Here is a 22598-nt window from a genome sequence, read left to right as displayed (position 1 = left end):
ACCTCTTACATACTACACAAATCTCACTATTAGGGTCCGTTTGACCTAGCTTTTTTTGAGTTTATGCAATATAAATTAAGTTTTATTTTATAAGTTCACACTAGTGAAAATTGTAATTTTATAAGCTATTTTATCATAAACTATCTTGACAAACTTATAATAATATATAAAAATTGCATAAGTTATTTGCATAAGCTCTAAATAAGAGAAAAAAAAGTCAGGTCAAACGATACATAAACTTAGTAGCTTTTATTTTGTGGTTTAAACTTTAAAGTAAATAAAAAGTTTTTCAAAAAAAAAATATGATAGAAACAAATAGTAAATAAAAAGTTACATAATTAGTAGTTTTTTTTTTTTTGACTATACATAATTAGTAGTTTTTAATAGTATTTGTTTTTACAATGATTTATTAGTAGTTATAATAGTATTTTACAGTTGCTGAAGGGGATAGTAATATTAATGAATCATTATGGCAATGATTTCTTTTATAAGAGGTGTGAAGGGGCACTGAAAGCAAATGAATTCACTCATGACTGAGTGCATTTGGAATGTTTGTTTGAGTCTTTTTTAAGAATTCCTATTCTCTTATTAAAAGTTTGTCTAGAAATTTCATGACAATTAGAAAAAATTTAAAGGAAACTATTTTTTCCATCAATTTTTACATTAGTATAATGGATCAAGTCCGCCAACAATAAATTGATCAACTAAAGAATTGAACCCTTAATTATGTGGTCTTGTGTTTGATCTCCGACTTTGTGTGTGGAAAAAATTAATTGAAAGAGGAGAATCTTTTTTGTGTGTCTCACAGATTCTTCGACAAAAATTAATCACTGTGAAATGACGGTAAAAAATCTGTACTTATATGACATGGTAAAAATAAAATAAATGGTTCGATAAAATTTATTAGGCTTTAATGCACTTTTGATCCCCCTATTTTGAAAAACTTAAACTTTTGATCCCCCTATTTTAAAAGCCAACTTTTTGATCCCCTATTTTAGTTTTTTATGAATTTTGATCCCCCATCTCAATTTGGTCAAAATTTTGCTTATGTGTCATGCTCATTGATGATGTGGCAGTGTACATATTGACATATCATATTCCATGTAATTATTATTATTTTTTAAAATCAAATATTATGTTTTAAAAATATTAAAATAACAAAAAAAAATTAATTAAATAATTAAAAATAGTAAATTACCCAAATATATAATTAAAAATTACTAAATAACCCAAATATTTAATTAAAAATTAATAAATTACTCAAATATATAATTAAAAATAGTAAATTACTCGAAAATATAATTAAAAATTAATAAATTACCCAAAAAAAAATTGAACAAGTAAATTGCCCAAATATATAATTAAAAATTACTAAAACAACTATTCACTCGAGCGCGTTGAAGAAGAATTGTTCACAAACGATTGAGAGGGAGAAGTCGATCAACAATTTGTGTTTCTGATTTTCTAGGGTTCCATTTGGGAACCAACTTTGCGTTTCTCACTTCTTTGAAATCAAGAACGTGAATCGTGTGCAGAGAATTAACAAGAGAAAGAAAAACTTTTTGATTTCCTATTATACTTCTTTGATTTTAGTTATATAATTAGTTATATAATATAATGTTTTAATACTTTTAATAATTACTGATTTTTTTTATAAGATTAATTACTGATTTTTTATTAACTATTTTTTATTATTTTAATATTTGATTTTAAAAAATAATAATAAAGACATGAAATATGATATGTCAATATGTACACTGCCACATCATCAATGAGCATGACACATAAGCAAAACTTTGACTAAATTGAGATGAGGGACCAAAATTCATAAAAAACTAAAATAGGGGGATCAAAAAGTTGGCTTTTAAAATAAGGGGATCAAAAGTTCAAGTTTTTCAAAATAGAGGGATCAAAAGTGAATTAAAGCCAATTTATTAAAAAAACTCTAATTAAAAATTATTATTTTTCTTTAACATTGTTATCACATGCATATGTCATGCTGTCCTCAGGTGATTTGATTTATGCTAGTAATTTGATTGTTTGTTGTCAATATATTCATGTTTTTGAGATGTATGCGACTGTCCGTTCTTGATCAAATGATCCTAAAAAAAATATTTTATTTGATAATTTGAAATATCAATCTTAAATTTAAATCTCAAATAACTACTAATGTTTTGAATATCTAAACCGGGAAATTATGATCTCTTATGTTGGGTCCCTTTAACTACAATTACACAGTCACACTTCAATGGTATGTTCATGTTTTTTTTTTTCCTTTTCTCATTTTCAGATTTAGATCCATTTTACTCTCTTCTCCAATTGAAGATACAATGCTTGAGAACAACTCTTGGAACTTTAGTGGGTCTCCTACTTCCTTTTTCTCCCCTCTTCTCCTCTCTCTAATATTTATCATTGATAGATTTGTTGATTTTCTACAATGTAATGTCTATTTATCTTTTTATTTCATCTTTTTTCTAGTTGCATAACGAATATTTCATGAGAAATATCAACTTCTTAAATGGATTTTAATTTTAAGAATTTTTTTTTAATACTTTCAGAAATAATAAGTCATTGTCTCCTAGTAGTAAAGGATGCCTGGATAACCAAGACATGTATAGAATATTCTCACTAATATATATGGAGTGGTATTTCCCATCTCCTCTTGAAATTATTTTGTAAAGATTTTATGAAAGAAAACTTTGTCTAGTACATTTTCCCCTCCTTTACAATAGCACTACAACTCCTAATTATCAAACCAATTATAGCAATGATGAATGGGCCCAAGCCCATAATTTTTCTGAACCCACATCGTAGGACCAATCAAATTCAAATTAATAGATTAGAATTATGAAGAAGAATTTAGTTGACCAAAAAAGGAAGAATGAAGAACAAGAAAAGAGGGAATGATTCAAATAAGTAAAGTAGTGATTACTTGACTGTCATGCTGTTCCAATAAAAATGATAGCATATGTATACCGATCTGGATTGGATGCAGTCAGTACTCATGATGCTATGTAGTCAGTGAGATTAAGACTGTTTGATCGAGATCAAGCGGTTTATATTTAAAGATCATAATTTTTATATTTTAAAATATTAAAATTGCACTTAAATTTAAAGTGTTTAATTTAATTAGACTGCTCTCATACATTGATTGTGTCTTGTGACTGCACTGAATTCATTTGATATATATATATACCACATTAACATAATGAAATAAATAGTGTAGGAAAAAAAAAACACAATGAAATAAATTTTTAAAACTCCCTTCCTCTCCAAAAAAAAGAAAAATCATGAAAGAGATAAAAAGTTTGTATAGTTAGGATGGTGTTCCTAAACTCAGCCACCTAAATCATCCAATGAATTGCATGAGGATAAGCCAACTCATTTGCCACTTTGAATTGCATCCCAAGAAAGAGCAAGAATCAAATCATATTGTTACCATGCATTAAAAATTTAGATTCATGAGGACTATGTAGAATGTTAATTAGTGGCTATGTAATTGAGGGTAGACATACATGATACAAGTTCCATGCTTGACATTCATAATTCATGGTCCTACGTTCATTATTATCCCACTATATACAAGTTTCATAAGTGTAGCCGATAATCATAAATAAAAAAGAGTTTGATGCAATTTACTTCAGATTTAATTATTATGAAGTTCCATGATTTTTTAATTTTTTTTATATTGAGTGTAACTTATCCTTTGAACTTATAAAGTGTAGAGTTTCAATACTATACAAAATCGGCGTTTTCTCATTCTCAATATACATATTTTCTTTCTCAATATACATACTATGCTTGGTGTCCTAATATAAATAGCGGATGTGTGTGGCTTAATGCCATATTATGTTTATATATGTCTATCTCATCTTATAAAATCTACTTGTAAATTTAGCAAGGTTGTCAGAACCGGACCGGTCATCGAACCGGCGAGCTCACCGATTCAAGGTTCAATTGGTCGGACCGGGTTCAATCGGGGTCGAACCGTTTGTAATTAAATATATATATTTTAATTAATATATAAATAAAAATATATGAATAATTGCTCAATATTTCATAATTTCACACATTAAAAAGATAAAATATCACAAGTCAAAATAAAATAAAATTTATAATTCAAACCAAATGAAAAATAGATGAAAAACAAAAACCTTTCATGTTCCTACGACGTCGTTGTTTTGTTTCAGATTTTTTTTTTTTTTAAAAAAATTAATATACAAAGTCGTTTTGCCCTGTTTTTTTTATAAAAAAAAACTGCAAAACCGCTTGAACCGCCCGGCCGGTTCGACCCCGGGTCACACGTTTTTTTGCCGGTCGGTTTCCTATCCGTTTTTTGCTCAAAACCGAACCGTTTTCATGACCGGTTCACGGTCCGACCGGCCGGTCCGGTCCGGTTTTGATAACCTTGAAATTTAGAGACACTATTTTTTATAAACTCATTTCAAACTTTGAGTGTGTTTGATCTCCTTAAAAAATAAGCGATTGAATATGACAACTTTAGTTGTACTGTGTTTGATTTTAAAACTGTTCTTGAGACTTGACAAATTAAGGACAAAGAGCTTTTACAAAAACAGAAATTTTTATTTCTCTTTGAACCATGGCACATTTTTTGTCATCTGCACAAATTGTCTAAAATACTAAAATCACTTTTATTTTTTTAACAAACATTGTACAAATAAAATTTGTTCAGCATCTTAAACGTTTGTTATGTACTGTTCTGTCAAATACTTATCTTTTACAAATCAAACAGACCTGTTATTTTTATTATGTGGGAATTGAAGTTTTCCATGATATTTTTTTTAAAAAATTTAGATAGGTTATTGAACATAACAAAATTGTAATTAAATTTAATAAAAAAAATTGTAATTAAATTTTAAAATTTATCAAGTAATATATAATTATGTATTTGAATTAAAGATTCAATAGGAATTTAACTTTTTAAGTAACTTGCTATATTATATTATTATTCATATCTAAGTCAAAAGAAACTTGCTATTATATCCATAAACTTTTAAATATTTTGAGATGTGAATTCGAAACGTATTCATTTTAATCACCTAGACTACATATAAATAGACATTTGACAACAAATTCTTTCTAATCATATGCATCATATGCATGATTGAACCCTTAATTAACATAGTTGTGGGGTCTAAAACCCATAAGCGTGTCCTAGGATGCTTTTTCTAATATTAATAAAGTCGATTCCAAAGAGAGAAAGTGAGGTTTAGCCCCAAAAAGCAAAGGAACTTGAACATATATATAATATATGAATAAATGTTTTTAAGGGATAAAATTCATAAAGATGCTTTTGTAGATAAGGAAAAGCCAAATAAATCCAATATTTTCCTTTTAGATTGTTGGTATTTCCATTAACATTTTTTTTTCTCTCTTTGTGGGTACCCCAAAAAAATTCCTTCTAATCATCATTTTATGCTTGACCCTATGGTTCATGGATTGCTCTCACTATGCTACTCAAACACACAATCCAACGGCGGCATACAAAGTATCATATACTGTCATATTATTGATTAGTATTATTTGATTAGAAAGGTAGTGCATTCTCCCAATTTGTAGTTGGGGTACTCACTAGGTCTTGTCTCATTGCATTGTTTTGTCATATGTTCTCTCAATAAGAGATAATTTTATTTGAGTCGTATCAAATATCGAGTGTAAATATATTTGTTGGTTGAAATGATTTAACATTGTGCGAGTCCAACTCTTTCAGTGACATTCGAATAAATTATTTTATATAGTTTTACTCAACAGACAATCTCATTTGTAGAAGAATTATTTAACAGCTTCAATTCATGCGGTATAATTTAACTAATTTTACATAAATTTCAATCTCAATCGTCCATTTTTTATCAAATAGTCCATAGGTGTTACTGCGTTAATGCAATAACTACGTAGAATCCAATTATGTTTAAAAAAATTATTTAACGGTTTCAATTCACGCAGTACAATTTAATTAGTTTTACATAGATTTCAATCTCAATCGTCCATTTTTTATCAAACAGTCTGTAGGTGTTACTGTGTGAATGCAATAACTACGTAGAATCCATATACTTTCACATGAGTGATAACAACTCAAGAAAATAAAAAATAAAAAAAAATAAAATATACACTATTATCTGCGAAATGTTAATAGTTGTTGATTTGAACCCACAAATCAAAATGTTTACCAAACATTTGTGCATTATCAAATCTTTAGTTTGAAACTTTATGGAAAATATAGATAAGTTGAAACTTTTCCTCTTTTACCCCTTTTGATGTTTTGCTACCTAACCTAGCTACTTTCATTATTGTCACTAATAAATATAGGCATAAATATAGGCTCTTCTGCAAACATAATGACATATTTATATATACTCTTTTTGCCTCATTTTATAAGATCTCATTTTATTAAATGTACTATTCATATTGTGTTATTTTGACTGTATTTTTTAAAAATATATATAAAGGTAAATATTGTTTGATTTGTTTCGATGAGTATTTTCAAAATATCAAATTTTTATAATTTTTACTAATAGAGAATTAAAGATATACGTAATCAAAATTATCCATTGACATACGTGCAGTGGTGAATGAGTTCTTATATTTTGGGACGGAGGGAGTAGTTTGTATTCATTCTATAAATTATAGTTCAATTGATAGAAATGACAAAATTATTAGGTCAGACGCTATGATCAGAATTCAAATCTCGGTCTCTCTACTTTGTGAAGATGAGCTTTTATTCTAGCTCAACTAATAGAAATAACAAAATTGTTAGGTCGAACACTATGATCTAAATTCGAATATTGATCTCTCCATTTTATGTGGATGAGTTTTTAACAGCTTGTTATTTCGTCTCACTCGTGATCTTATATGAAACATCATACACATTACACTCCAAAACTAACCTGGTTTGACACATCTTTCTTACGGTTACAAAAATGCTTCAAGAATTGTTTCATTATTTAGAATAAGATTACAACGATGTCAATTCAACCCAAAATATGTACTCATCTAAAATGAAATATAAGAAAAAAAATTAAAAGTTAATTTTATTTTTTTTTTGTATTATAAAGTCAAATGTATTTTTTGCTTAATTTTGGATGAAGTATTACTCCACAAATTCAAATATTCCCACTCAAGAGTTAGAAAGATGATAACACACTTTCTTACAAAGAGACTTATGCCAATACAAGTGATCTCGCAGAGTACTCTTCTCTTATTTTGGGAATGAGTTTCTTCAACACTTCACAAGTACTTCTATTTATAGAAGAAAATCACATTAAGTTTACATTGAAGCTATACACTTCTATTTAAAAACAAAAGAATTAAAAAGAGATATTTTTGAAAGGAATATACTCAATGGTACGAAAAGTACAGTCGACGAAAACATACGAATGTGGAAAATAAACCTTCCACACCGTTTTATTTTGCATTTTCTTTATAAAACAATTCTAAACTAATAGTGATACAATTGGTGCATTCAAATTGGTCCTCCACTTCATCTTTATGTTGAAAAATCAATCAACCGCTTTTGCTTGAAGTAGAAAATTGCAAAACTAGTTAGTATGGCACTGGCTGGCTACATGTTATACTATCTAAAAAGTGGGTTAATGAAAGATGGTTATGCCAACAAAGGTTATTTCCAGGAGAGAAGGTTACACAGACAAAGTGAGGTGTTTCCATCATAGAAGGACGGTCAAGGACTGCAAACAAACAGTGTTCGTTGTTTTTCGTATGCGAAGGCTTCGCACCAAATAGCATTGCTCTTTTTGAAACTATATGATAGTTTTTGTTTATATTTAAGGACACCGTGATTCTACTTTACTTATAAATAAGGTTAGCGGCCAGAGTATCAAATTTTATCACCATTAATAATTGTTTAAAATTTATATTTACTTTATTGTTGAAAAATAAAAATATATGATCTTTTTGGGTAATATATAAATCACTAGGTTTAGTTTAGTGGTGAGAGATTTGAGTATAATTATGTTAGAAGTCTTAGGTTTGATTTTCAACCTTATTATAAAAAAAAATAACTATAAAGTATATTGAACTCTCAAGCAAATATTCATGGGTTTGAATCGTGTAATATGATGACAATGTCGGTTTGTGTTGTGTTGGTGTTATATTTTATTTTGTCCAATTTTCGAGCACATGATTTAGTGGTATTTTGCAACTCTTTATAGAAGGTGGATAGTTTATCTTGCTATGATGCTGGTCTCGGATCTCTCTCATTATACATGAGTTGGAGTATCCCTTTATATTCTATTAATAAATTCTTATATAAAGGAAAAGTAAAGGAAAAAAAATCAAATATTTATAATTTGTGTTACACTAAAACTGCATGGATAATTCTAATTGATTTATGAACAGGTTGAATTACAAGTTGTTTGAATAAATTTGAATGGCTGAGATCACATGATTGACTACATGGATGTTTTGATGTTACTGTTTAGACTTCGAGATATATAGTTGAAAAATACTAGCTAAAATATACAAAAGCGAAGGAAAAAGACAAAGTTCATAAATTAATGGTGGATATACTAACTCCGTCCCAAATTATAAGATTCTGTTTGACCACTGCACGTACATCAATGTACAATTTTGATCACTAATATCTTTAATTGTCTATTAGTAAAAAATATAAAAATTTAATAGTTTGAAAATACCCAAATGAAACAAATTGCACAAGATCTTATATGCTAATATTTACATTTATATATTATTACAAAAATACGGGCAAAATAAGATAATGAAAAATACATTTTTATCAAACAATGTCTTATAATTAGGGACGGATGTAGTATTTACCTAATGATGACGTATTCTCATTAATTAGTAATGGTGAGTGGAACTCCCTAAAGAAGCACAAATTATCCTCCACTGAAAAGGGTAGATTTGACATGTAACAACTAACAACTATGAATTTGGGATTATCAAAAAAGAAAAAACTATGAATTTGGATATGTTACTTTTAAGGTGAGAAAGACATTATGCTTTTGTAGTTTTTTTCTGCAATAGACAAGATGGTAAGTAATACTGTATCTGTTCTAAAATGTAAGTTACTTTAGTCAAATTATAAAAATTAAGAAATGTAATTAATGTTGTATGGAAAAAAGAAATTATGAGTTAGATTATAAAATTGTCCTTCATTAATGACATATGAAAGATAAATTGAAAAAGAGAGAGTAATAAATAGTTAAGAGTTTAATAGAAAAAATAGCATTAAATGTTTCATTCGTAATGTAAAATGACTTATAATTTAGTACAATTTTTTTCTAAAAGTGACTTACATTTTGGAACGAAGGGAATACTAAATTAAATTTATACATACACTGATACACATATACATAATTGGGAGCTTTTGATTTTGAATTTGAATTTGAATTTGAATAGATATATTCAGTCTAAAAATATCAATATTATCGTGTCTTTGCATGGTTGTCAAACTCGCGAGTAGACTCTTAAACTCGTACGAGTTTACGTATCTAGGAAGCAAAAACTAATTGAATCGCTCATATAATTGATTTTTGATAAACTCGATTAGATTCGAATAGACTCGCATAGACTCGTATAAACTCACGAGTTTATGGCGAGTTTACGAGTCTATAAATCTTTCTAAAAAAAATTTAATTTTTTTTTATTAAAAAATCCCCATCCAAAACACAAAATAAAAAAAAAATAAAATAAAATTGAAAACCCTTAATGAAAAAAATAATGAGCAAACTGAAGTTAATGTTGAGCAAGTTGATGTTACTGCTAACAATGTTGAGAACCTGATGTTATTATTACCAATGTTGTGCAATGGTGGCAGCAATGTTGAATTAAGTGGAAGTTCAAACAATCAAACTTTGGTTAATGACGAAGAAGGTGTTTATCTGGGGCAGAGTTTCATGATGATGGTGAAGATAATGGTGATGATTATATTGGTGGTGATGATGTCACCGGAGCTTTTGATCTTTGAAATCATTATCATATATATTTCACCGGAGCTTTGCTATTTTGTTTGTTTTATTATGGAGCTTTTTTGTTGACAAGTTTGTTTGGAGTTTGAAATTTGAATTTTTATTTGAAAATTGAATTTTTTATGTTAATTACTGTTCCATTTTATATATATATATATATATATATATATATATATATATATATATATATATATATATATATATATATATATATATATATATATATATATATATATATGTCATTTATGAGTAACTTATATGCTTTTTAAACTCATTTTTAAGTTTCCATGAACTCGTACGAGTCTACGAATCGAGTCTATGAGTCGAGTCTACGACCCTTTTCGAGTCTGACTAGACTCTCGAGTCTGACAACCTTGTGTCTTTGTGTTTATCAATCTCTTATAATGAGAATTAGATTATATGCGGTCAGATTGCATGCAGTTAGCGATTTAGAATCGTTTGATTTGATTAAAATCAGACGATTTAGATCTTAAGCAAGTTTTTTATTTAATATAAAATTTTAAGATGACATTTAAACCGTTCGATCAAGATCGGATGATCTGAAATTTACTGATCGGATGACTGCACCATTTTCGTCCGTATAGAATCCAAATTCTTTATATTGTCCTCTCATAAAATACACAAAAATATATTAAAGCTAAAATACACAAAAATATATTAAAGTCACGATTTCTTTCTCACTCACAAAGATAGGAAATCCATCTCCCTGGAACTATATAGGATAGAGGATAAGTATGTGCAAGTTAATAATCTTGAATGAAATAATTATGAGTCAATAGTGAGAGGAAAAGGGAGACAAGGAGCATATTATGGAAAAGTTAGAAACCGAGTGAACAAAGGAGAGTGGTCCCTTCAATCACTAAGCATGTTAATTTAGTTTATTTGATAAGGAAAGCTAATGCTGATATTGATATGTATTGTATGCATAAACAAAAGAAAAACATCCAATATGCTAGTTCCTTTCTTTTGACTGATCAATGGGTTAATTCATTCACCAAATTCTTTTTAGGCTTAACTACACATTTGGTCCCTTACGTTTATTTTATGTTTCAATTTGGTCCCTTACGTTTAAAAAAGTATCAATTTGGTCCCTTACGTTTATTTTTGGGTTTCAAGTTAGTCCTTTCCGTCAATTTTATCACTAACACCGTTTGAACAGTACACGTGTCAGTGTGTCCAAGTGCCACGTGTCAGTCCACATGTGCAAATTGATTGCCACATATGACAAAATTGACGGAAAGGACTAACTTGAAACCTAAAATAAACGTAAGGGACCAAATTGATATTTTTTAAACGTAAGGGACCAAATTGAAACCTAAAATAAATGAAAAGGACCAAATGTGTAGTTAAGCCTTCTTATTACTAAAAGTTCCACCTATGTATGAATTTTTATGACATTTTCCTTCAAAAATGTTATTCAAAAACACTACTATCTAATAAATATTCAACAATTATACATGTACCGGGCGAAACACTATGACCCTCGCCTAGGTTCAGTGACCATTTAAATGGGCTATTCACCTAAGACGGACAAAATCCACTTGAATACGTCCAAGGTACCACCTAGAAGATAATCGTACCCCCTAAACCCTAGGGGCATGAGGACTGATAATATAGCCACATGGGATATACGTCCCCTGAGGGGCAGAACCATCATAAGAGATCATTGGACGAGAATATCTCGCCCTCAACGATTACGCCAGACCCTATATATAGGCCCTCAAATCTTCATTATTGATCATCACATTCTACATACCTACACTAAGACTTAGACCTAAAACATCATGTAGCTAAGTGCATATATACCTTCTCAGTTTTTTATAAGAACAATACACTTTTTACTTTTTTTAAAATATTTTTTGCACATCTCAAGTTATGTGTGTGAAGAGAGAGAATGTATTAAATTGTTATCCCTAAATTTGATGTTCATATATCTCGTATCTTTTTCTTTTTATATAAGCTAAAATTTGATGACAAACCATATGTTATAATTGAATGAAAATTCACCTCTACCAAAATCATCATATTGTTTTTTTTAAAAAAATGATAAATTGTTTGTTAATTATTATGTTAGTTTTTATCCATCCCACCCACATCATATTGTTAATTGAGATTCCACGTTACTAACAAACTTGTTAGATAGTAAGAAAAAAAAAAATACTTGTTAGTTGTTACATATAGGCAGACAAAAGTTGTGAATTTTGAAAACACACAAGGATAACTCTTTTTTTTATAAATAAAATTATATATATAAAATGTTAGACTTCAAACCAAAAACAAAAAAGTCTTTTATGTCTACCAAATGATAAATGTAGATAACTTATTTTGACTTCTGATAAATTTCTCACTTCTCTGTAGTTAGGCACTGTTTGGTAAGTCCAATAAGCTAGCTTATAGCTTATTGAACTAGCTTATAAGCTTGTTTAAAAAAAATGTGAAGTGTTTGGTAATGAGTTTTTCTAACTAGCTTATAGCGTTTTTTGAGATGCTATTTCAAGTAGCGTATGAGCTTATAGCTTATAGCTTTTTCATTTTATTCCATATTTACCCTCATTAATTTTATTTATTTATTTTTTAAAAATTATAATAACTACCCACTAACACTTACAAAAAAAAACTACCCACTAACCATGTATTTTTATGTTATTTTGTACTTACAATAGCTAAATTTGCCAAACACTTTAATTTTATTCTACCAGCTTTTCAGCTATAAGGTACCAGCCATGAGCTATCAGCTATAAGCTAGCTTATCAGCTATCAGCTAACTTATAGCTTATTTTTACCAAACATAGCCTTAATGTTAGTGTTTGGGTCTGTTTGGTAAAAATAAGCTATAAGCTAGCTGATAGCTGATAAGCTAGCTGATAGCTGAAAAGCTAGCTGATAGCTGATAGCTGAAAAGGTAGCTTATTGAAATTAAAGTGTTTGGTAAAATTAGCTTTTAAAGTGGTTATTAAATATAAAATTACATAATTGATAGTGGGTAGTTTATTTTTTAGAGTGGGTAGTTATTAAATTAAAGGGTAAAAATGGAATAAAGTGTAAAAAGCTATAAGCTATAAGCTCAAATGCTACTTGAAATAGCATCTGAAAAAAAGCTATAAGCTAGTACAAAAAGCTTGTTACCAAACACCTCTAATTTTTTGAAACAAGCTTATAAGCTCATATAATAAGCTATAAGCTAGCTTATTTGTGTTACCAAACACTTTGAAGCAAAAACAAAAGAAGAGATCATACAATAGAATTTATACTTCAAAATATACGAGTATTTATCATATTTTAATTTTCCTTTCTACTTGAAATTATATATTCAACATACAACTTAAAAATTTATTTTTTAAAATAAGTTTCTTAATATCAAACAAAAATCACAATTTAATAATAAAATAATTAAGCACAAATGATTAGTACACTGCGATTAAGTAATAAAAAAAATACATTTAAGTTAAAATAGAAAATCATTCAAGTAGTATTTGAATTCAAGAATCAAAACAACTTTTGATAGATTTAAGTTATATTCCAACAAACTCCGGATAACTAATATATTTTCCCAAAAACCCGGACATTGAAGATAAAACATATCACAAGGAATGACAATGGGATGGGGCTCGGGTTGTACCACCTCCGTACCCGTCCCCGCCTACCTATACCACCCCAACCCCAGCCCCCAAACTCTGTCGGGGATAATAATTGACCATCCATCCCGCCCTTAGTTGAAAACGGGTCCCTGACCCCTCTTGCAGAAACTATCATTTAAAAAAAAGTTTTTTTTTTTTTTTTTGTTTCAAATCATGTTTCAAAAAAGTGAAAAAAAATCATGTTTTAAAACTCACTTTCTTTTTATGTACATTTTATTGTCTTAAGAAGGATAAGTAGGTAAATATTTTGTTAAATATAAGGGTAATATGGTAATTTTAAATAGGACGGGGGCTGGTGCGGGTGGGTACGAGGCGGGTGTAAGCACACCCCGTCCCCACACCCGTCCCCATATTTAAAATATGGCTTTTTCCCATACATGTCCTTGCACCCAGTTAGATCGACTTTTTTCAGCTAAATTCAGGGTGGGTCCGGACGGGTCTGGTTCCATTTGTCATGCCTAGATATCACGTGTTTATCACACAATCTACGTTTCTTCGATACCAATCTCATTTTGTTAAAAGAAAGAAGAGAAGAATCTCATTATTATGAATTATGGTTATCTAATAGAGTTCTTCTTTCTCCCAAAAAAAAAAATAAATAAATAATAGGGTTCTTCTTATAATTACTTCAGTTAAAATTGAATTACTCAAGTAGTATTAAATTTGAGAATTGGTTAGACCAACTTTTGCCAATTTAAGTTTTGTTCCCTGAAATTTCTGGCACACAGTAGACAGGTGTTGAGGAAAGTGTGTCAACACTTGTCTGGCACACAGTAGACAAGTGTTCAGCAAAGTGTGTCCACTACAAGAAAACATAATATTACTGACCAAACTTATTGAGGGCTAAAAGCCCTCAGTAATGCATTTGTGGGATATTGAAGGCTTATGGCCGTCAGTAAGTAGTCTTGAAGAACGGAAATAATTAAAAAATTAACTATTAAGCATTAGTGACGGTCCTGGGCCGTCAGTATTGAACTGCCTATTTCAGACGGTCCCAGGCCGTCAGTATCGCATAGCCGTTAAGCATTTATGACGGTCCTGGGCCGTCAGTAACGCATGTGATTTATGACGGTCCCAGGCCGTCAGTAAGTACATTTCCGTTGGACAATTATGACGGCTTATGGCCGTCAGTATTGCTTGATTTTGAATTTTAAATTGTAACGGTCAATTATGACTACTCCTATATATTACTACTCCTTCACTTCATTTTTTCATTTCCATTCTCTCTCTAAATTTTATCTAACTTCTCTCTTAAATTTTCTCTAATTTCATACTTTCAACTTAATCTCCATACAAAAAGTGGTAAGTGTTTGTGTTTTACTTTTACGAATTTAAAATTTTTGTTTTGTTATTTAAATGTATATGTTCTAATATTTGTGTTTTACCATTTTTAATAGCAAGTCTTATTCTCGTGAGGAGCGGAGTTCGTGGGCTAGGTGCGCGTCAAGTAAGAATCTACTCGGCACCCAAGTAAGTAACGTAATTTTAATTTATATAGTGATAGTTTTTTTTTATCGTATACTTAGTAATAGTTATTAATTAATACTTTGTAATTTATTACTAATATTTTCTTATCACTATGTATAAAAGTTATTGTTTTTGTAAAAAAAATTAAAAAAATATATTTAATTTTGTTTATTTCGAAAACAGAATTATTTTTTTTAAATAAGTATTTTTTTTTCAAAAAAACAGTATATTTATATTATTTTTTAAAAAAACGAAATTTTTTTAAAAAAAATTTATAAAAGAAATTTTTTAACTGTGTATTTTTTAAAAAGTGATGTAATTTTCATATCTCCATCTAAAAAGTGGTAAGTGTTTGTGTTTTACTTTTAAAGTTAAAATTTTTACTTTGTTATTTAAATGTATATGTTCTAATAATTTGTTATTTACAATTTTTATTAGCAAATTCTCGTGGTCATCGGAGGTCGTGGGTTAGGAGCGGAGTTTGTGGTTAGGAGCGCGCGCCAAGTAAGACTCTACCCGGCACCCAAGTAAGTAATATATGTAATTTTAATTTATAATATTTAGTGATAGTTTTATTTTTACCGTACACTTAGAAATAGTTACTAGCATTTTATTATTACTATGTATTTAAAAAAAGAAAAACAATTATATTTTAAAAAATTATAATATATATGTTAAAAAGTCGGTAGTTTTGTCAACTAAAAAACTTAGTATTTTTTAGATTTAATAAACCATAAACTTTAAAAATAAAATGTTAAAAGTTTATATGTTATTGTTGAGTAGACATATATATATGTCCAAAATACTTTTGAAAAATAAAGTAATAAATTTAATACATATATCGATCTAATTATATATTAATTAAACTACACAGATATGGATTTTAGCAATCGTAATTGGATGTACGATAGACATAATCCTGGAAAGAGGGGCCGGGTTAAAGAGGAATTTAAAATAGGGGTCGAAATGTTTATCAATACAGTAAAATATAATGACATTGTGATACGTGAAGGGGGAATTAGATGTCCGTGTGTACTTTGTCGATGTACAAGAATACAGAGCGAAGATGAAATTAGGTCTCATTTATATAAAAAGGGATTCCAACCTAATTATTGGGTTTGGTCAAGTCATGGCGAAGGATGTTCCACGACTGTTCCCGTGAATCAAAATCGTGCTTCAAGCAGTGTTTTTCAGCCCGTTGTTGTTCCCCAATATTATCATCAGCATTATGATCCGTTTAATGAGATGGACAATATGATAACTAATGCCCTTGGGTGTTTTTAACACAACATACTTCTGCTCAAATCAATTCGGAATTTCCAGCATGGTTCAAAGCAGTGTTTTAAAAATCGGACCGGACATCGAACCGGCGAGGGCACTGGTTCATTGGTTCATTGGTCGAACCACTGGGTCACTGGTCGAACCGCATGATAAACCGGATTAAATCGGATTAAACCGATAGAATGAACCGGTCTCTATAATAAAACTATATAGTTATTAAATCGGTCGAATGAGATAACTCGTTCTTTGAATAAAAGCATAAAAAATTTAAAAATTAAAAGAAAACACAAAAATAGCAAACTGAACACAAAAATAGAACACAAATTTAGCTTTTTTTTTTACGGTAGTACAAATTTAATGAGTTTTTTAATAATTTATTACGTTAAAGGCAACGATAGAAACAATAAAACTTTTTTTTTTTAAAAAAAAACAAATAAAAAAATATTAGTTTTTACGAGCTGGAATTTTTCTTTTTATATAGTATGTTTGTTTTAAATGCAAAGTAAACACCCAAACAACAACATATAAGTAAGTGTTTCAAAATATATATATATATATATATATATATATATATATATATATATATATATATATATATATATATATATATATATATATATATATATAAGGAAGTAACAAAAAAAGTCAAAAAAAAAACAAACATATAACAAGTGGGCCATAAGTGAAAGCCCAAAATGAATTAAAAAAACCCTAAATCCTATCATCTTCTCTAACTCATTCATTGAATAGCAGCCAACTGTTGTCTGCCTCACTTCCTGTTTCTTTCTCCTGCACTTGGTTTATTCTTCTTTTCTTTCTTTTTCTTGCCATAATCGTGAATCTTCTTTATTTCCATTTCTCTATTTCATTCTTCTGTGTTCTATTCTTCTCTTGGGTGAGTTCAAAAGTAAAAATTTAGAGGGTTAAAAGAACAAAATATACAAGGTATATGTACAATTTTTTCTCTATTTTCATTCTCCTGCGTTTCACTTTTATGAGTTTTCTCAGTTTCTGTTTCTTTGTTTTTTTCTAATTTTTTTTCGATTTTTTTTTTTTAAAAAAGCAAACGTTTTGGTCCAGAAAAAAAAACGCAATTGAACCGCCGGTTTTTCAAAACCGCCGGTTCACCGGTTTTCACCGGTTTTCACCGGTTTTACCGGTTCCCGCCGGTCCAATAGCGTATCCGATCCAACATCCGGACCAGACCGGTGACCCCTCCGGTTCCCGGTTCAACCGGTCGGACCGGCCGGTCCGGTCCGGTTTTTAAAACACTGGTTCAAAGAATACATGTACCAACAAACACCCGCAACTCGTGTCATACAACACTTGAGAAACTTATCTGATGGCCCAAAGTCAACCGTTAAACAATGGCACACCTACTTTGTCAATGGTTACAGATTTGAGACACACAGTTGGAGTGAAGGAAAAACAACAGTAAACAGTCGTGTGTTGTTTTACTGTAAATGGTTTGATCCTTCAAATAGAGGTACCAGATATGATTCAAAGACTAATACCGTGGACATAAAAATGAACAAACATTATCCATTGTATGATCCGTTTGCTATGGCTCATAACGTCAGACAAGTTCACTATGTCCCTTATCCATCGACTACAAGGGATAAGCGAGGTTGGTGTGCCGCAATAACATCAAAACCAAGGGGTCTGATTGAAAAAAATGAGATAGATGAACGTGAAGATGAACCATATCAGGAAGATGAGATGTCCAATGTTGATGATGTCATTGCAGTTGAAACTTTTAATCAACTTTGTGTACAAGAAGAAGCGGAAGAAGTACCTTCTGATGGTGATGTTGATGAAGAGGACGTCGAAGCTAATGGTGATGATGAAGGCAGTGATGATGAAGATGTATCAGATTGGGATGACAATTAATTTTATAATATAGTTATCCGCGTTGTAATAATATTAATCGTTGTACTTGAATATTTGTTTTTGGTTGCATTTGTTTATCGTTTAATGATGATGAATTATAAAACAATATATGTCATGTATTTCTTAATTAATTATATATATATATTTGTCATGTATTTCTTAATTATATATATATTTGTCATGTATTTCTTAATTATATATAAATATATTTATCATATATTTTTTTATTATAGATGAATCCAGATGAAGAAAATTTTGATGATGACAATGTCGATGATGACATTGATGATATTCCACCAGCACCGGGTGTCGGACGCGGACGCGCTCCACGTAGACGTGCTTTACCCCGCCGCGTTGTTCGGAATCGATGGTTGGAGGGTATGCCCAAGTCTCGAACCGTAGACGGTGTGGAAGAGGAGTACGACTCCTACGACGACGATGATGACCACGAGGACGAGGAAATAGCCGATATTGCACTTTTAGCTCCTCAAAATGAATTGTTGATTGACCGGCATGGTAGACCCATCATCATGCCATATACCGCCACAGAGTAAGTTAATTATTATTAAGAATTTGTGTTTAATAAATTAATTGGATATATATGATAATTATTCTTAACTAATATATATATATTGTGCAGTTTGCAACCCCAAAATCCGGCGAATAAGGCAATCAATAATGCATTGAAATCCAAATTCCAGGCTCCATATCTCAACTGGACGGAGGTCAGGGCAGATGAGCGTGGATATCAACAATTTTGGAATGGCTTCAGGGTACGTTTTTATTTATAATTACTTTTTTATCCAATCAATTTTGTTACTAAACATATATTTACTAATTTATTAACAATTTTTCTTTATTTTTCGTAGTCGCAAGTAACTTGGCTGAATCACCACACAGCGGCTATTGAGCGTATATTCAACAAAAAAGCCACCAAGCGTCTGTCGACCTTACTTTTTGAAGCGCGGAAAAAGATTAAAAAGGATCCTTCAAAACCACCACTTTGGCTCGCTGGCAATTCATACCCTATGCTCTGCCGCAGATGGGAAGAGGAAGAGTATATTGCAAAGTGTATAAAGAACAAAGCCAACAGAAATACTGATGAAGCCAATCGTGCGTGCGTACACTCTGGAGGGTCTAAATCTGCCGGAACGCTTCGTCTTGAGTTCATCCAACAATTTGGTCGTCCACCCACCTTTATGGAGATGAATGACATGATGCACCGGTATGCAGATTCCGGTGAGTGGACGGGGGCAAGGGCGCAAGAAGTGTCGGTAAGTATTTAATTATATATATTATTTATTATTTATTTCGTATAACATTATTTTTTAAACATTATATAATTATATCTAAACATTATAATTAATTAATTATAAATTTTTTTTAATTTATTGTAGAGGTTGACGCAAATTTGGGTTGAAGAATATAATGCAAGCCAACTACGACTACCACCTCATAGGCGAGATAATGAGGATGTTCGTCGAAACAAGATGTCGTTGGCTTTTGTTAAGAATGCTGGTGGTGCGACTCGAGGTCGCAAATTCGCTGCTGGGTGTACATCTTCTCTATATGCAAGTGACCCAACTGGTTTGAGAGATGTCACTTACACATCTTCATCTTCATCGAGTACAGGACGCTCTCGTCCAACTCAAAGAGAGGAAACCGATGATGAGTATGAAGCGCGAATGAGGGCCACGTATAGAGAAGAATTCCGCGATGAGTTCGAAGCATCATTTGATGACCGGGTGGACCTACGGGTCCAACATGTATTGCAGGAATTCTTTGCACAGCAGAGGGCGCCGGCGGGGGGGGGGGGGGGGGGGGGGGGGGGGGGGGGGGGGGGGGGGGGGGGGGGGGGGGGTTGGATCATCATCTCAGGCTTCGGCACGACAAAATCAAAATGCCGGTGAACAAGAATATCGACCGGATTTGAGTAGCATGGTTAATTTGAATCAGCTGCCGGAGTACCGAGAGGGTGATCCAGTACTGAGTATGAGCATAGAGGATATGAGTCAGATGCTTAATGAACCAGTTCATTTACAATTTTTTGATCCTACTGGGCAAACAAGTGGAAGCAGTAGTGGCGGAAGCGGTAGAAATAATCAACAAACTGCTTTCACCGAATACCAGAGATCATTAAATCCACAACAAGACTTCATAATCCCACATGAAAACCCAAATCAACCCCAAGGCAACTTCTTCCCAAATCAAGCCCCAATTAACTTCGTTCATAGGCCTGTGGCACGACCTCCTTCGCGAACGTCACTCCCCGGAGTCATAATACACGAGGAAGGTAGAGGCCGAGGCCGAGGCCGAGGAAGGTCGCGTCAGCCAACAGACACTGGCAAGGGGAAGCGACCACTATATCAGCCGCCTGACCAACGTTGATGTGTAATTTTAATAATCTGTTGTTGATTATTATTTGTTTAATTGTTTTCTTTTTGTAATGACAATATTATCATTATATTTAATTATGCTTATGTTAAGTATTTTTATTATGCTTTTTATTAAATTTTAATTTTAATATTAATTTTTTAAAAAAAAAATTAATAATTTAATTATTTAAAAATCAAATACTGATTTTTAAATAATTAAATTATTAATTTTTTTTTAAACCGTTCAACATTACTGACGGCTCCAGGCCGTCACAATGTGTGAAAAGAACATTGCATACTGACGGCTCCAGGCCGTCACAAATGCGTGGCCTTTTGAATTGACCGGTGTGTATTATTGACGGCTCCAGGCCGTCAGTAACGTTATTGACGGTCCTGGGCCGTCAGTAACCATTACTGGCGAGCTAATTACAGAGGGCCCAAGGCCGTCAGTAATGCATGCATTTTAGACGAAATTTGTGCATTACTGAGGGCCAAAGGCCCTCAGTAAATGCATGTTTTCTTGTAGTGGTCAACACTTGTCTACACACAGAACACTAATAATAAAGATGACAAGAAAATAAATAACACAAGAGAATTGTTAACCCAATTCAGTGTAACGTCACCTACTCTGGGAGATACCAATCCAGGACTGAATCCACTATAATAGTTGTAGTTCAAAGCCCTCAGCAAACACCCCGGTTTACAACTTATCACCTAGACACTACCCGTGCTAATCTTACCTAGGAACTCCTAGATATTAGACACCGTCTCAATTCCCTCTAACAACACAAGCAGCGTTGTTATCAATACAATAAGGACCAATGATGGAGACACCCTCCTATGAAATTAGATCTCACTCTTGCTTAAAAGCTCTCGAGTGAATCAAACACAAACTAACTCCGTACTTAGAAGCTTAGGAGCAATTCACAGTTACAACTCAATAAAACTCAGTCCTAATCTTGCATCAAAGAGACACAAGAAAGACTCACAATTAACAATTAACACACTAAAACCCTAAGACAAACGCTTTGTAATAACTCAGTTTTAGATGCTCAGAACCATATGCTTGTCTTCGTATTTATAGCTATGCAATAGCTTAGGCTTCAAGACAGAATTAGGTCTTCAAAACTTGCGGCTGTAGCTGATATATTTTTAAATCAAATAATATATTTTCTAAAGTTATTTCATTCTTTTAGAAAATAGAACTAGGGTTCGGCTGCCTTCAGAAGCTACAAGTGTAAGGCGCTACTTGGCGCACAAGTTAGGTTGATGGTATTCTTCAATTAAATCTTTAAAAGATTGCATATAAAAACATAACGCCTTTAGGCGCGCAGTCAGACTACATAGGTGTTGTTCCACATGTATGCACATCTGTCTCAACACTTGGCTAAATAATGTTTTTGCAAAATGTAACCAAACATACAAAAACTCAACATTCCCTTTCTCCATAAACTCAGACAATCAAGACAAAAAATATCACTTTTTTTTCTCATACAATCTACGTTTATTCAATACCAATCTCATTTTGTTAAAAATAAGAATAAAGGAATATCATGATTATGATTCATGGTTATCTAATAGAGTTCTTCTTATAGTCACGTCACTTAAAATAAAATTATTCAAAAAATATATGAATTTGAAAATTGCTTAGAACATTTTTGATAAATTTAAGTTACGTCCCAGCAAACTCTGAATTACGAGTACATTTTCCTAGAAATCAGGAAAATCAAGACAAAAGATATCACGTTATTATCACACAATCTATATGTTCCTAACTTTCTTTGATACTTATCTCATTTTGTTAAAAAGAAGAAGAGATGAATCTCATGATTATGATTTATGGTTATCTGAGAGAGTTCTTCTTATAGTCATTTTGGTTAAAACTGAATTATTCATGTAGTATGTGAATTGGTCAGAATAACTTTTGACAGATTTATGTTTGACCCATCAAATTCAGGGTT

General features: G+C 31.1%; 1 protein-coding gene and 1 long non-coding RNA gene across 2 annotated transcripts; both read left to right on the top strand.

Annotated features, from left to right (window-relative positions):
• The first annotated feature begins 14886 nt into the window (after positions 1 to 14886).
• LOC123919660 lies at positions 14887 to 15558 on the top strand. Its single transcript, XR_006813291.1, has 3 exons — positions 14887 to 14926; positions 15022 to 15094; positions 15530 to 15558. It is a non-coding gene; the product is annotated as an uncharacterized LOC123919660 (long non-coding RNA).
• A 1-nt stretch (position 15559) lies between these two features.
• Positions 15560 to 20650, top strand: LOC123922364. The gene is made up of 7 exons (XM_045975087.1): positions 15560 to 15618; positions 18496 to 18812; positions 18903 to 19035; positions 19132 to 19536; positions 19660 to 20058; positions 20219 to 20293; positions 20393 to 20650. Exons 2-7 carry the CDS (start codon positions 18496 to 18498, stop codon positions 20648 to 20650), a joined length of 1587 nt encoding a protein of 528 aa, XP_045831043.1. The 5' UTR covers positions 15560 to 15618.
• The last annotated feature ends 1948 nt before the right edge of the window (positions 20651 to 22598 follow it).

This window comes from Trifolium pratense, linkage group LG4, assembly GCF_020283565.1.
Source record: "Trifolium pratense cultivar HEN17-A07 linkage group LG4, ARS_RC_1.1, whole genome shotgun sequence".
NCBI classification, from domain to species: domain Eukaryota; kingdom Viridiplantae; phylum Streptophyta; class Magnoliopsida; order Fabales; family Fabaceae; genus Trifolium; species Trifolium pratense.
The sequence above is the reverse complement of the archived record's forward strand: the minus strand, read 5'-3'. Positions and strand labels throughout refer to the sequence as shown.

Bases quoted from the DNA above. Each gene is read 5' to 3' on its own strand.
- LOC123922364 (XM_045975087.1), top strand. From the start codon at position 18,496: ATGAATCCAGATGAAGAAAATTTTGATGATGACAATGTCGATGATGAC. The intron at 19,537-19,659 runs GTAAGTATTTAA...AATTTATTGTAG, and splicing joins CAAGGGCGCAAGAAGTGTCG to AGGTTGACGCAAATTTGGGT. The intron at 20,294-20,392 runs GTTCATTTACAA...ACCGAATACCAG, and splicing joins GTCAGATGCTTAATGAACCA to AGATCATTAAATCCACAACA.